The following is a 15,839-nucleotide window of genomic DNA, read 5'->3' as shown; positions in this document are numbered from 1 at the left end:
CAGACATGCAGACCAGCACTCATCCAGCAGCAGACAGAGCAGCGGGCATCCAGCTGCAGCCTGGAACACAGCTGGGCATAGGGCTGCTTCTCTGCACCCAGAGCAGGGTTAAAAGCAAAACCAGACCAACAGGCGCCCAGCAGAAAGAGGTGACCCAAAGCAGCAGCTCCGTGGTGACACCGTTGTCACTCGGCAGCATGGTGCAGCTGCCGCCACCTGCACAACTGCTCCAGCAGAGAGTTATAGATCCCAGCGTAGCGTGGATGCTGTTTAACAGCTCCATAAATACAATGGGATCTCACAAATCCTCTCGAAATGGTAATTTTCACCACGTATCAGAAAGCAAACACTATAAAAAAAGCCACATGAAACCTTTTCTACGCCCAAACTGCCTTGAATTTCCATTTTTCCTCTTTCCTCCTCTTTTAAAGTTCATTTGACTGTTGCCCAACACCTTTCAACACGGTCCATCTTACAATTCAGTTTAAAAACGGCTCAAAGGATTTGGCTCGCTCTGAAAAGTTTACCAGCACGCGGTGACTGCACACAGCCATGGCCTCAAAGCAGGAGCGCACCAAGTTCTGCACTGCCTCAAAACCATCCTTCTGGGGCTGTGTTTTTGGCAAAAGCTGCTCTGCTCTATGTTAGATCAGCCCCAAACCTCAGCAGAACACAAGGTACAGCATGGGGCAGCAGAAGCCCTGGCACAAGATCAGGATTATGAACCGGTTCCAGTATTGGTCACTGCTCTGCGCTCAGGGAGAAGGGAAGATCCTGGAGAGTGTGATAGAAGCCACGTTAAAATTCTCACTGAGCATTCACTGCAGCTCTCCCCTGGTGACGTTCAGCCTGCATCACCCTACAGCAAGCACGGCCAGATCTTCGTCCAAGTGAAAAGCTTTGGGCAGGCATCATCTGTCCCTCACACTCACACACACAAACCCCAGCTCTCCCGCTTGCAATGCAGGGGAACAAAGCAGAACCCTGCTGCACGGGTGCACAAAGCAGGAGGGACCCTCTGGGGCAGGGGGATGGCTGTCAGCAGGCTCTGCACGGCATGGCGAGCTGTGATGCACTGCCAGCTCACAGAGCTCGGCAGGGCTGAACGCTGCAGCACCAGAGATGCAGCAGCTGCTGCCCCCAAAGGGGTCACCCACATGGCCACAAGCTCATGGGTTGGAGCAGCCCCTGCTAGCGGCACCCGCACTGTCCCCATGCGTGCGCAATGTTGTGCGCATCGGGACTAATTAACTTGTTGATTCATTAATATTTGGAGATGATGCTCAGTTCAGGCACTTTAGGGACGCTGCGAGGAACTCTGGTGGTGTGTATCTGATAGCAGCACGTATCTGATAGCAGCACGTGCTGGGAGCAGCCGGCACACAGCCCCCCAGGCACCGAGCACCACGGTATCCCCCGGAGCACACCCACCCACAGTGGAGGGTAAAAGCTGGAGCTGGTGACAGAGCAATCCCAGCCTGACCTGCATGTTACTTTGGGCAAAGTGCAAATATTTCATAAACCGTTTGGCTGAGCAACATCACCAAGCAGGTGTTAAACTACGGGAGCGGCAAGCTGCGCAACACAGCAATCCCAAACGTCATCTGTGCAGTAGGACAAGAGCACGCAGCAGGTCTCTATCTCCCCTACTGAAACAAACCCCGCAGAGCACCGGGCACTCACACTGGGGTCAGGGGCTCAGCACAAGGGGGGAGGATCTGCAGAGCATGGGATCTGTGGCACAGATCCCTAAACTCAAATGGCAGCGATCCTATCGGGCTCTGCAGACAGCAGCCACGAAAACCAGCGGGGTTTGTGCTAGCAAGAAACACCTACAACACCTCGAGCCACCTCTGGTCTATGCACCCCACCCAGCACTCATAGAAAGGAAGATTCTGGCATGGCTGCCAGCCCTGAGAAAGTTAAGGCAGTTCTCCCTCTGTGTGAGGCTGGCAGAGCGCATGCTGCTCCACGTCCCGATCTGGGGCTCGCAGCATAGATTTGATGCTAAGCCCTCAGCACTCCCACTCAGCAATCAAAACCCACAACTAAGATCGCACCCGAGCGTCGCATTCATTTTGAGAGCAAAATACGACAATAAACAGGAGGAAAACACCTCAGCAATAGCAAAACAAGCAACCGAAGGTGCACGCGGGGCTGGACACGGTAAGGACTCACCGGTGCTGTTCGACGGTCTCGTTGTCCGGCAGCTCTGCCCCGCACACACTGCACTGCTCACCCACGGATCTGCTCTCCGTTTTCATGCCGGCTGCCAACTCCCCAAGCTTACTGAACAGCTCCCTCTGAATAAAGCCCTGGGGCAGGAGCCCTCCGTAAGCGCTAAAGTCCATAGACACGGCCAGGGCTGGCTGCATGTGAAGGGTGGATGTCATGGAGGGCGGCATGCTGAGCACAGAGTCACTTTTGTGGTTGGGGAGCACAGAGTAGACACCCAAAGGCTTCTCGCTTGCAGCTGCAGACTGCTCCGGCCCCACCAGCATCCCCTGGGCGGCCTCGGGAGGCTGCTCCGCGCTCTCATCGCGGACATAGTGCAGTTCGCGGGCACTTGTGATAACACTACTGCGGGTCGGGGTGCCGGGGTCTTCCTTGCTCTTGTCATCAGATTTCTCCCCACTGGAAGCACCCGACTCCGCCGGCCGTGGGCTCTCATGGCTGGAGGCTTCTTCCACCTGCATCACTTCGGTTTTGACTTCGCTGGGGCCGGGGTGGCGGCCGGCAGCATGCGGCTCCTCGGGGACGTTGTGCTGCAGGGCACCCTGCAGCAGTGACTGCCCGATGCTCATCAGGCTGTCCACTGCTGCCTTGGTAGGGCTCATGGCAGAGAGGCCAAAGGACGTGGAGACCGAGGGGCTCTGCTCCACCATAGTGCCCGGTCCGCTCTGTCCAGCCGTGCTGGCATAGCCACTCTCCTCGCTGGAATGCTTGGAGATGAAGAGCCCCTTGATGTACCTCGATTTCCTGTCCTCCTCTTCATCGGCACCTCCATCCGTCATGGTGACTTCGGCATCGTTGTCATCAGATGCCTGGATGGTCTCCAAGATCTTCAAGCACTGCTCTTCTAGATACTCTATTTCTAGGATCTCAGCTGCGTAGAGCAGATCATCCAAGTCTTCAACCTTTGCCTGGAGGGTGGCTGTGTAAGCATACTCCAGAATCTGCTGGAAAGTCTTTGGTGAAAGGAAGTCCAGGGTGTAATGCTGACTGTTGCGATGGAAGAGGATCTCAAACATTTTACTAGTGCAAGCTAACACTGTCCTGTGAGCGTGGAACTCCTGGCTGTCCACCATGATGACCACGTCGCACAGCGTCCCCGCCAGGCGCATCTGGTTGGCTTTGTGCAGCAGCCCCGTGGGGTGGCAGGGGTTCTGGAGCTGTATCATGCCCATCTTAGTCAAATCCATAGCGCTCCCGAGGTTCACTCATTAGGGTGCCTTGCTGTCGTTCAAATCTGGGTCTAGCTTTGTGTGCCGACTATCTGCGAAAACAAAAGACAGAGGGGGGGAAGAGGAGAAAGGGGGGGAAAAAAAAAGAGGAGGGACGGGGGAGGAGAGAAGAAGAGGGTGGTTAACCGGAGCTCGGCGCCGAGTCACGATGCTCTGAAAAGTTTGTGCGCTCGGATCGGGGCCGGCATCCGCAGCGCTCCGGGGCGCTGAGACCCGCGGTCCCGCTGGCAGCTGCTCGGAGAGGAGAGCGGCAGCGGTGGGAGCGCATCGCCGCGCATCGCCCGGTGAGCGGAGCCGGCGAGCACGCCCAGCTGGACACGGCACAGCACGGCACGGCACGGCAGGCAGCGGCGGCCGCCCCGTCCCGCACGCAGGGCTCGGACCCGGCTCAGCGCTCATCAGGTGCAGAGCGAGACCCGCCGCACCCGGCACAGCCCCGTGCCCAGAGGCACCGGAGCGCCCGCAGAGCATCAGCCACGCTCAGGAGGGGGGAAAAGGAGGAGGAGGGGAAGGAGGAGGAAGAAGAAGAGGACGGCAGCCCCGCGCCCTCCCTCCCGCTGCCCGCACTCACGGCGGCCGGCGGCTGCTCCGGCAGTTCGCACTGCCCGCTCTCATCGCCGCCGCCGCCGCTCGCCGCGCCGAGCAGCAAATCACCGCGGCGCCGGCCCACGGGCCGCCCCGCGCCCACGTCAGGCCGCCCCCACCCCCGACGCCGCCGCCCGCACCATCTTGACTGCTGGCGCCGCCGCCCCCCCGGCCCCGCCCCGGCCCGCCCCGACGGGGGCCCCGAGCATCCTGCGCGGCCCCGCGTGCGCCGCTCGGCGGGCAGCTCCGCCGCCTGCACTCTACACCACCCGCTCCCTCGGGGCAGCGGACCCCCCGGGGGCACCTTGCGGCGCGGCTCGGACCCGCCCCAGCGCCCGGCGGCGGCTCCGGGGCTGGAGCGGGCGAGCGGCGGCTGCTGGACAGCGCTTGGCTCCGCCGGCCGCTGCCAACAACAAACATGGAGGAGCCGGTGGCCGCGGGGAGCCGATGAACCGGAGGCGGCGGCGAGCGGCGCCCAACAGCGGGGGCTGCCCCGTGCCGCTGCCCCCCGCCCGCTCCTCCGAGCCGCCGCGCTCCCAGCGCCGCGATACCCGACCCCCGACGGCCCCGCGGAGCCGCTCACCCACCCACCCACCCACCGGGGCAAACCCACCCCCCAGCTCGGAACAAAAGCGCTCCCGAGGTACCGATTCCGCGGCCCCGCTCTAACAGCCCGCGGCGGTCGAGGGGAAGCGGTAGGGACGGTGACCAAAAGCCAAGTTAGGGGCCCGACGGCAGCTTTCGGCTGGAAAGCGGAACCTCACGCTGCACAAACATCGCTTTAGTAAAGCTACGATAGTCCGAACCCCATCCCCGAGCAGCACTGAGCCCTGATAGGAAGCACGAAAAGCCAAGGAGCACAGGAATAGAGACCTACAGCGCTGGGCAGTGTTGGCACAGCGCACATCGCACATCGAGGACCTGTAGGGACAGGGGAAGCACAGATCGCTGCTGCCAGCACAGCCTGCAGCCCGGCCCTGTCAGCTAAAATAACAAATAAGGACGGCATTAGTACAAAAATCCCCTTGGGGTAAAGCAGTGCAAATGTAATCTAAGGAGAACGTTATAGGGAAGTGTGTTCATAATTATAATGGGATTTAATGTACTTTGGGACCAGATGATAGCAGTCATTTAACAAGAATGGCCTAATAACCGAAGGCCCACACTGAAGGCGGTGGTGCCGGGGTTATTAGATATGTATTATGATGCAGCATTCGCAGTGCAATGCTTAAAGATAAGGCATCAGCCACCCCAATTTCTCAAGGGCTGTAACTCTGCCCTTTCAATTGGCAGAAAGCTGAAGTTGGGAACGCAGGGAGCCAGCGTGAGAGCAATATGTTTTTTCTTTCTTAATTGCTTACGACTGCCTGCCTTTTCCCCCCACCCCCCTCCACTGAAACCAACTGAAAGGGAGAAAATAGCAAAGACAGTGTGGTTTCAGGTGTTTGTTTACCCTCCTCTAACTTTTAAAAGGCTCAATTCCAGGGCTGAAATTTTAAAGACAGTTAGGGGTATGTTTTTAGTGGAGCTCGCATGAAATTAAGCTGCGTGAGTCCCATTAGCAATAATGGAAATCCCACGGCTAAATTCCCATGCAGCATCCTGAAAATTAACCCCCCAGTCCTTCCAGTGAACTGGAGCATTGCACTTTTTGTTGCTTTTAATATACACATAGTAAAAGCTACAGGGTTGTTTAAGAGACTTGCTTCTTATACCACTCCTGTTTTCTCCCAATAAAGCACTGGACTGTCAGTCCTAGAAGCAGGAATCCCTCTCTTCTCCAGGCTGCAGGTACTGATACACCTCATACTGTGCTGCACTGGTTCCCAAAGCCCTTTTGGACCATGTACAGAAGCAGCAGGAAGGCAGATGCACTCCCAGCAGCTGGGTGTGTGCTTTAATTTTGCCACCTGCATTACAATAACACGCCTGTAGGCTCTGCACAACCACCCCAAAAGTGAGGAGCCTCTCTCTAAAATGCTGATATATGCTGAACTGGGATTAAAACCAAGATAGTTGGGCCCCATGGGGACTGAGTTCACCTGCCCCTTCATGCCCAATGCCTGGGAAAAGCTCTCTCTAAATGCAGTATCCTGGTGCTTTGGAGACCTTAGTGGGAAGCTCAGGGTTTGAATATGGAGCCTGTTCTGCTTAGAGCTGAAAGATGAAGCAGCGCACAAGAGCTGCTAGGAAAGCTCATCAGAACATCTTTCCACAGTTTGCATTCGTCAACCATAACCCCAAAGCAACCCCTTTCTCTTGGGGATTTCTGCTTTGCAATGCCCTGAACAAAAGCAAACGCTGAAAACCCCTCGTCCTCCCCAAACCACAGCACAGGGCTCTCCCCCCACCCTGCTGCTCTGTCAGCACACCGGAGCTGTTTCGGGGACAGGATGAGTCAGGCAGCTCTACTCATCCTTTTTGAGCAGAGCATCCAGCGACAGCTTCAGCTCATGTGCCACGTGGCCAGAGCAGCCTTGATGCTCCATCACCTTCTCACATGCTGCCCAGGTGCTCTTGCAATGCTTGCCACCACCCATCTGCCCACACCTGTATTTACACACTCAAAAAGAAATAGCTAGCTACACCACGCAAGCAAATTACAAATAGCTTTCAGGGGGATTTATGCTGCTTCCTTCCCCACTCTGACTGCTCCACTCACCTGTGTGCACAGATCAGGGAGGTGAACTGATCATAAAATGCATAAAGCAGGGAAAAAAGCCAAAATCTCTCACCCATAACCTTAAGCAACACCTCATTCTCTCCAACCAATGGCCTCCACATGCTACACAGAGGAATTACTAGGTAAAAACCCACACCTGCATCCACCTCCAACCCCAAAGCACCAAAGCCCAACTCAGAAAGCCCCAGCACTGACCTGCAGGGCTGTTCCCAGCACCCCAGCATGAGAGTTAATCGGCCGTCACTCCCCCCCAGGATGTTCCATTTCGCTCCCATCTCTCCCCCATCAGTTTCCAATTTATTTACTTTTCTCAACTTAATCCCCACCTTGTAGTGTAACATGTTTATTAGAAAGGAACCAGCACGCTAAATGAAGCCAAGCTGGGTTCTTGTGTTAAATAGCAGTCACGCCCAAGTGGCTCTCCATGTGCCATTACTCCAAGTGATTGAGGCAATTTCTTCCTCTGCCACGAGTTTAAGTTGTAAATCTCTCAACCAGATACAGAGGCAATGATGTGCTGCCTATTGCGATTATTATTAACCTCTGGCATTAAACTCGTGAGACTACCACGATTCCTTTGGAAGGTCTTCACATGAACGGACCATGCGAAGTATTGCTATCCATCCCAGGAGCTGCATCAGAACAACTCCAAGCACCTCCTGTTACAAGACTCCAAAATGACAATAAAAAAAAGGGGAAAAGTATCCTTGTTTGGGATGCTTGGCTCAGAAAAGCAGAGGCTGCAGGGCTCCCCACCAGCTGGCTCAACTCTGCCACCCCAAACCTGTGTACAAACAGACAGCTGCTGTATCTCCTGCAGCACCAGAGAAATGCCCTTTGCAGACATAGAGCAACATAGCATAGAATCCATATCTCCAACTTCATATCCCAGATACAGATGCAATGCAACATCTACTTCTCTCAACAACCAGGCACTAAAACCTGCGATGGGAACAGAACAAGCTGAACCTCTGCAGCTCTGCTCACCTCAGCATCCCCCTGCCTTACTTCTTTCTCCCATAACTTGGAGCACAGCTGGGTTGCATACAGGGTGAGGACGTGCTGACTTTCCTCATCCAGAACCTGTCGGTTTTCCTATGACTGGTTTTGCTTCCATTGGCTTTTGGAGGGTTTCCCCATCTCACTGAGCTACATAACACTGGGACAAAGATTCCAAGTGTCGCTCAGCATTTAGGTGAGCAGGGGGGGATGAGCTGCAAACTAAGAGCTGTTGGAACTTGAATCATGCACAGCTTTCCTTTAAGTCGAAAACTGGTCTGGGGGTATTACTCTGTACTTTGATGGGCTCACAGCATCCACACTGCTACGCACACACAAGAGCAGTGCATGCAGTACATTAGCACTACTCTGAGATGGGGTACAACGCTGCTCCTGCGTGCGAGACGAGCTGACAGCTCATGAAAAGATGATTAAATGTGTTAGACTCGACGAAAAAATACATAGAGCTGTTTGTGAGGAGGAGGGAAGCAAACTGCCGCGGGCCCCTGGAAGGCTGCTCAGCGTGCAGCCACGGCGCGTTAAGCATCCTGTGAAACCCATTGATTAGCACAAGGATCCATCTGAGCCGTTCAGATATCGGAGCCGAGCGCATTGTGGCTGCACGGGGGAGCGGTGAACAGTCCTTTATTGTGCTGCATGGCACAAAGGGAACCTGAGAAACACTGAGAGGATGCAGCTGGTTTGGGGGCTGTGGTGGGAGGCAGGGGATGCAGCCCTGCCTGCTGCTGTTGCATAAGGGATGCTCCTGCACTTTGCTGAAAGTTATGTGCTTTACAACCTGCATCAAAGCAGTGCTGCAACACAGCACCGCTGGCAGATTTGCTCCAGGTAACAGAAATATAAGGTCTGACCGTTGCCCTTTCCCTGTGCTCCTGCCTTCTCCTTACACTCACTGGCCCTGAGCTCTGGAAGGGATGGCATCATGCAAACAGGACAGTGCATGCAGGCATGGCAACAGGTACAGATAACTGCATCACCCACCTCACCACCATGCAGCTTCACACACATGCAGCGGTGCACAACCAGGAGCACTGCAGCCCAACAACAAGCACAGCACAGTAAAACCCACATATCTGCCCAACATTGCAGCTCTAAGCACCAACCCAAGTCAGAGCGATGTCAACCAGCACCTGGCTCTTGTTGCTGCCACCGCGCCCTTATGGCCACACTGGGAGTGGGGTGATGGGTTGGAACTGTGCACAGTGGGCTTTAAGATCCAAAACACCAATGAAAGAAGAGAAACTGCCATAGGTTTTTCCATGTACACAATCATTTCATCAGCTTGCACATTTCCATTCCTCAGTCCCCCCTACCCGCCCCCCCCCCTCACTTTGTCCAGGTTATTTATACTGCGAAGCCTGTAAGACAATAGGGCTAATTAGTGGCTTATGGCCCTAAGCCTGCAAATACTGCGAGGATCATTGTGAGCTGTGACTCAGGATGGTGGCAGTCCAGCCCAGCCTTCCTGCATTCCTCCGCTAAATCCCCCGACACAAAAGGGAATTTATCCACAGTGACTCAGCGAAGGAGCACCAACTTTACAGCGCTGCAAAGCAAGCAGCCAGGCTTTGAACTGGTGTGTTTATGTATATCCCCCCCCCACCCCCCCCCACCCCGCTTCTCCCCCCCCTCCAACAACGCTCAGCCTAGTTAGTAATTAAATAAAATGTCTCCCTCTAGCAGGCTATGACCTAATCATTTGTACAGTACCTATTTTTAGCGTTACCCTTTGTGTGGATTTGAGATAGCTCAGTCCAGAAGCAGCAACTTTTTGAAGTCTTAATAAGCAAAGGGAGAGGGTAATTGTTTTCCCTCTTTTTCCCTTCTCTTAACCTAAAATGTTTGACATCCTACACGGGACCAGGAGGAAGATGTGCCAGGGCTTTAAATGTCAGCCCTAACTGTATGCTGCTGAGGAGACTGCACGCCTGCTTGGTAAAGTTCACCCTGGATAAAAAAACCAACACTTAAAATACAGCAGAATCGACACTGGAGCCTCACTACAGAACTGCTGGGTTGGCTCACTCCAGCCTTGGAAATATTTGATGGTTTAAATAAGGTTTGTTCCACCTTCCATCCTGTTTCTCCTCTATCTCCCTAATCTCAATGTGACTTTTGGTTCTCCTTAGAATTAATTCAAGCCAGGCATCACCTGCACTGCTTTGTGCCCCCAAGAACACAATACAGGATCCTGCCCTGGGACAGCAACGCTGGTTCTGTAAGGATCATGGCCAGGCTCAGGCTGGTGAGGGATCTATCAATCACACACTGTTCTGAGCACAAGATTAATATACCATCAACATGACTTAAAGCCCCCTCTGCCTTTAAATAGTACAATTTTCAAGAGCCTCTGACTTGGGAGGATAGAACCCACTTTTGGAATCGACTCAGGAATACCAACAGCATTTGGCCATCCTATGGAAAGCAATGATCAGTGCTGAGATATTGAGGCGATTTGCTCACTTTCACACTATGGGAACAAGCCAAATACCAGGTCCTGGTCACCAAACAGATCCCTTTGCCCTGAATTTCATCTTTCCTCTATCAAGGGCAAAGCTCCATATCCCATTTCCAGCTGCATGACTCATCTGTTCCCCTTTCCAAAGCGATATCTGCCTGTGCGTGTGCCTGCCAGCATGCGTGCAGGGCGCACTGCCATTTCTGACAGTGCAAACAAAAGCCCACGCTTATGGAAGCCTTTCTCCCCCCTTTTCTTAATGTATCCAAATGCTAAAGATCCCCACTCAATGCCTACACAGCTGGGGAAACTTCTGTCAGAAGGGCTCCTCCTTGTTTTCTTCCTTGCATGAGGAGTGGTTGAATCACACAGAAGCATTTTAGAAATGGGATCTAAGATGTTCTGGCTGCATAATGAAGGTATCCCCACCTCCAACACAATCCCTCATTACTTTAATCATTCCTAAGGCCACTCTAAAATCTTACAAATGGGGCAGGACAAAACCTGAAGCCAAATGTTACAGTCTTCGGTTCAAGGTTAGATATTAACTGATTTTATTTTCTTAATAATTGCCAGGAGATGCAATAAACCCTCAGTATCTTATCAACCCCTAAATTCCAAAGCGACCGAAGCCTCAGATAACGTTTGTGCATCAACACAGTTTGCAAACGACCCTTTTTGAGACATTTATGAACCCCTTGTGAAGGTTGGGAGAATAGATGCATTCCCCATCACTCTGCAGCACTTGTGTTGGAGGTGCTGCAGCACCCTCAACCATCATGGTGTGCATGCAGGAGGAAGGCTGGCATGTTCTGTGCTCTCTCAAAAAGCATTCCCTGCTGGGAGGGCCTCTGAAGGATGGAAGCAAACAGTGCTGCAAAGCTGCTTCTGGATAAGAGCAATTTGCTGGGGGCCAGAGGTTCCAAAGCATTGCTGCAAGCGGCTAAGGATGTGGATGGGTGGGGATAGCAAGGCAGACCATGGCCATCACAGGGGCTGCAAGCACCCCAGGTTCCTCTAAAGCATCTTTTCAATCCCAGCTTGTTATTCCTCATTAATGAGCTCTTCTACCTCCATTCCTGGTGCATCAGATGTTTCATTCATAATACTGAAAATATCAATTCTGCCACAAAGAGATCAGGATTTCATTCATTTTCCATCTTACTTAATTTCCAGTAAGAAGTTCCAGTTGCACCCAGTGCCAGCTGGAAAATAGGAACCATTTCTCCAACCCAGAGACCCCTAAAGGGACTCGTTATTAAAACATCCCTTTCAGGCTGGGTAACCTGGGGGGGTGGGGGGGGGAAGGGAATCACAGCTCTCATGAAGAAACATACATTAATTCCCTCTAAGAAGTGTGAAATGGAATAAAGAAAAACACTGAAAAGCCTGAAAGCGGATAGTTCAGCATGAATAATGCAGAACACCAACATCTCATTTTAAAGCTGTTTCAGAAGGCATCACCACCACCTCACTAACCCTCCACCATGGCATCCTTTGCAGGTTGGCTTTGTTGGTTAACTTTTGCCAATGCAGCAGGGGTTGGCCAGAGCTCAGCCAGTGGGGACAGCATGTGCTCAATGACTGTGGGATTTGCTGCCTCTAAAAGGGGCACAGAGGTTGGCAGAAAGAGTTTTAAATGATCATCTGGGGAAAAGGCTCTGGGTGCAGAGAGCTTAACCCTGGTCGTGGATCAGATGTCAGGGCAAAGGAATGGCTCAAAGTTTTGGAAACAGGATACAGAAAAGCAATTCTCACCCCCATCACTGAATGATACAGAGTGGAGTTCTGACCCTCCACCGTGTGTCAGAGATCGGTACTGCTCAGCACCTGGGAGGGATGGCTCTAGCAAACCCCACAGTGTTTGTGCACATGGAGGGAAGGCCAAGGTTGATAGACTTGGCTCTACTGCACTCCACAGGCTGCAATAAAGGACATAAAACTCATGGGCTTGCTGAAAAAATCAGGTTCCAGTCCCAGGTGGGGCTGTATGGTGTGTAACACCCATCTTGTTCTTCTCCCAAGCCCAATGAACAACTCCAAGACTGAATTTGTACTCTCCCTAGAGACAGAACACCTCACTTCACATCCCACTATTAATTGCTCTTTCCACTGGCATAATTTCACCCCTTATGGGTTATCTTGCAGTGTAAAAATCCATGTCGTATAAGCATAGCAGCATCCAAAGAGCTTTTATGTAGTGCCCTGAACTGTTTTTGCAGGGGTGAAGCTCAGATTGTAATAAAGGACAAACCTCAACCATCAATTGCAACCTCCAAGTGCTGAAGATGCCACCTGAAGAGTGGTGCAAACAATTCAAGCTGCAATAACTCCATTCCTCTTGCAGGTGCTTGGCCATGGATAAGCCAAGAGATCACCCACACACCTAAACCCCAGGATGCTAAAATACGATGAGGAGGGGACGAACAACAAGGGAACGGAAAATAGACTGCAAAGATCAAACACTTCCATGACAGCCTTCTGCTTTTGCCTAGAACTGACAATTTACTCTTTTTCTCATCAAAACGAAGCAAAGCTGCCACGGTTCTCCAGGAGGAAGAACAGAAGGCTGAGGCAGACCTTTGCCAAGAAGCACTGAACTCCTGGATGCATCCAAGCAGCACCCGGCCTGCTATGCCAGGGAATGTGAGGGTCCTCCTCCATCCTTCCTCCCAAAACTGTTTGTGCTCAGAGGGAGGAGGAGAAGAGAGGAAAGGAAAAGGAATGAGTGAGAGCGCTGCCTACTGCAAATATTGACAGAACCATTATGGGCATGTATAAAACTCCCATTTGCGTTATGTGAGCATTATATTCTTTGAATACTTCTGTCTTGAGGAATTCTTTATTTTGCTATAGAAGAAAAATGTTTTCATATTCTCTCCTGCCGTTCAGACCTGCAACCCAGTGAGCCCTTTTGCCCTTGAGAGCCATAACATTATTTGTTAACATTTTTATGATGCCAAATGGTCTGTGCTAGAATGGGTGCCATTCTTTAGCTGGGAAACCATATGGCATGCCGAGTAATAAATAAGGTATTGTGATAGTTAATGAACCTAATTGCCAGCAAAGGCTTTAATACAGAGAATGTGCTGCTGAGAATTTAGCACCACATTAGAGATGCAGCAGAGCTCCTCTGACTTCTGAGGCTTAATTTAAGTTCTATATTGCAAACTCCAGAAAATAATTCCAAACCCTCCTGCTGGAAAAGCAACCTGCTGGTAGACTGTGATTATACTGAATTACTAAAATCGCAATCAATTTTATACACTCAGTTAACCCTTGCTGGGGAACTCTCCTCTCGATTTGATAGGAAGCCACTTCAAGATGTATCGGAGCCAAATGACTGTAAGCATTATGGTCATCATCAGGACACTTTCTCTCCCTGGCATCTCTCTCTCTTCTAGGAAGGAGCCTTTTAAAGCCTCTCCGTGCACCAGTCGAGCTGACTGGCAGCAAAGCAGGGAGTCAAAGCCATGATTATGGACAGTCACTGCTACTTTACGCCGTGACCAACTTATTAACTGCTGCCATCAAATCACAGCAGCCAGAAGAGGCACAAAGCACAGGCGCTGCTTCTGCCTCACAGCAACTCTGTGAAGCACTCCCCTGTTTTGCAAGAGTAGCACAGGGAACTTGCAAGTGGAGTTTTGCTTTATTTTTGGCTTCTTCAGCCCTGGAGAATGGAGGAACTCTGAGCAACAGGATCTTAGAAACACAAAATGTTTTGGCTTGGAAGGAACCTCAAAATCATCCAATTCCAAACCCCGTGCTGAGGGCAGGGCTGCCAACTGCTAATCAAGCATTAGATCAGGTTGCCCGGAGCCACATTCAGCCTGGGCTTGAACACCTCCCTGGGATTGCATGGGATCACATTTTAATGTGAAATCTTTCCACCCAGAAAGCCTTTAGGTGGGCGCCGTGCCTGCAGAGGAGGACTTATAAAAGCCAAAATGCTGTCCATGCATACCCACTATTGCATAGTCACCATCCCTGCCACCTTACACAAGGGCTTTATAAAGAAGCCAAGTCCAGAACACCAAATATTCTCCTTTCAGGCTGACACAAAGTACACCAAAGCCCATGTGAAGATACAGACAGTTATGGAATGCTCATTCAAGAGGGCTACAGCCCTCCAGGCAAGACCTGCTCTGTGCTGAATGGATGCCACAAAGTCAGCCCCCCCCTCCTGCTTCAGCATCTCCAAGCCCTGGCAGAAAACAAGCAGAGCAGGTACACTAGTTGTGTGATGATCCCAGCAACTGAAGCACTGCTTGTGCTTGCTCCCATCAATCAGCAGTGGGAATAGCAGCTTCCCCTTGGGCTCTAGGCAATGCCAACACCTTGCATGAGCTCAGAGCTCCATCAGCTGCACTGAGAAATGCAAAGCCCTCTCTGTATTTGAGCTGTGTGCCTTGGGCAAGCAACGCAGATTGAGCGTGCTGCTGCTGGAGCAAGGCATTGCTGCAAAGGCAGAAGGTGGCTGGGGCCAGTGCCCAACCATAGCATCCAATGAGGAGAGTGCCAAGATAAAGAGTCGCAGAGTGTGGATTTAATACTGTACATAAATACACTTCACAATCTCAGGAAGGCTCTGTGCTAAGAGGAAACCATTGGAATATTTTATAGTGATGCAGATCGAGTGAAAAGACTGTGAATAAATAAAAGGGAAGATAATTATTTGATGGAGTTCTCTTAGGATATGCCACAGCGGGGAATACTTACAGAGAATACATATTACTAGAGAGACACAGCTATTCAAGCATCAAACTAACCTATAAATTGTCACAGGAGAAAATTGGAGGAGAGGAATGGATGGGGTTTTGGGCACCGCTCTCATTATTAATGTCGGGTTTCTCTTTCTACCTTTCTCATCACAATTCCCTGTGCCCAAGGAGTCACAGCCTCTGGAAGAGGGAAAGCTGCGTCCAATAAATGTCTGTTAGGAATTACGGCCAAACTACTACAGTAACGAGATGGTGTCATTTATGTCCCTGCCATCTGTGCCCACTCCCTGCACGCTGCACACACCAACATGGGGCACAGCACACACATCCTATGCCCACCCAATGCTGTGCTGTTGCAATACAGGGGTGCCCAACCACCCTCTTTTTTACCCAAGCCCAAAGCAGTGATGAGTTCACTGGTGCCCAGCAGGGTCTCTCCCTGCACTGCATTTCCCCTCTCCTAACTGATAACCAACTACAGAAATCACAGCCTTCTCTGTGCCATGGCATCCTTTGGGTGCAGCTTGCTCTGCTGCCAACCTTCCCACACATGGGTGCACCACGTGCAATTGGCAGCATGGCTCAGATTCCTGCTCTGCCCCATCATGGGTTTGCCTGGAGCCAGACTGCTTCCTGCAGGCAGCATTGGAAAGAGCCTACAGTCCCTCCATGCAGCGGCACGCGCCGCCGGGCTCCCTGCAGCCCCATTTATAGGCTCAGATCTCCGAGTTAATTATTAATGTAATCACCCAAGTGACTTTACTCACCGATATCCTTAATGGCCACTTGCAGCTTTAAATAAGCCACAAAATCTGGCTTGTAAAATGAAAAAAAATCATAAACAGTCGCAATGCATATCATAGATTCACCTACCAGCTACCGAGCATTGATCCAGAAGGGCTCCA

General features: G+C 51.8%; 1 protein-coding gene across 4 annotated transcripts in view; it reads right to left on the bottom strand.

Annotated features, from left to right (window-relative positions):
- Positions 1–15,839, bottom strand: part of ZBTB16 (zinc finger and BTB domain containing 16) — an 87,804-nt gene that overhangs the window by 67,359 nt on the left and 4,606 nt on the right. For 2 of the 4 annotated variants that reach the window (XM_015884106.3, XM_085526030.1), the window contains exons 1-2: positions 4,036–4,116; positions 2,179–3,492 (exon numbers count right to left, since the gene is read on the bottom strand). In XM_015884106.3, coding sequence (XP_015739592.1) covers positions 2,179–3,422 — 1,244 coding nt within the window. In that variant the 5' untranslated portion in view covers positions 3,423–3,492; positions 4,036–4,116. Of the gene's footprint in view, positions 1–2,178; positions 3,497–4,035; positions 4,117–15,839 lie in introns of those variants that run through there. The other 2 variants (XM_015884107.3, XM_015884108.2) reach the window with 2 other exon arrangements.

The sequence above is a fragment of the Coturnix japonica genome, chromosome 34, assembly GCF_054131305.1.
Source record: "Coturnix japonica strain WE chromosome 34, WE-NBRP24, whole genome shotgun sequence".
NCBI classification, from domain to species: Eukaryota; Metazoa; Chordata; class Aves; order Galliformes; family Phasianidae; genus Coturnix; species Coturnix japonica.
The sequence above is the reverse complement of the archived record's forward strand: the minus strand, read 5'-3'. Positions and strand labels throughout refer to the sequence as shown.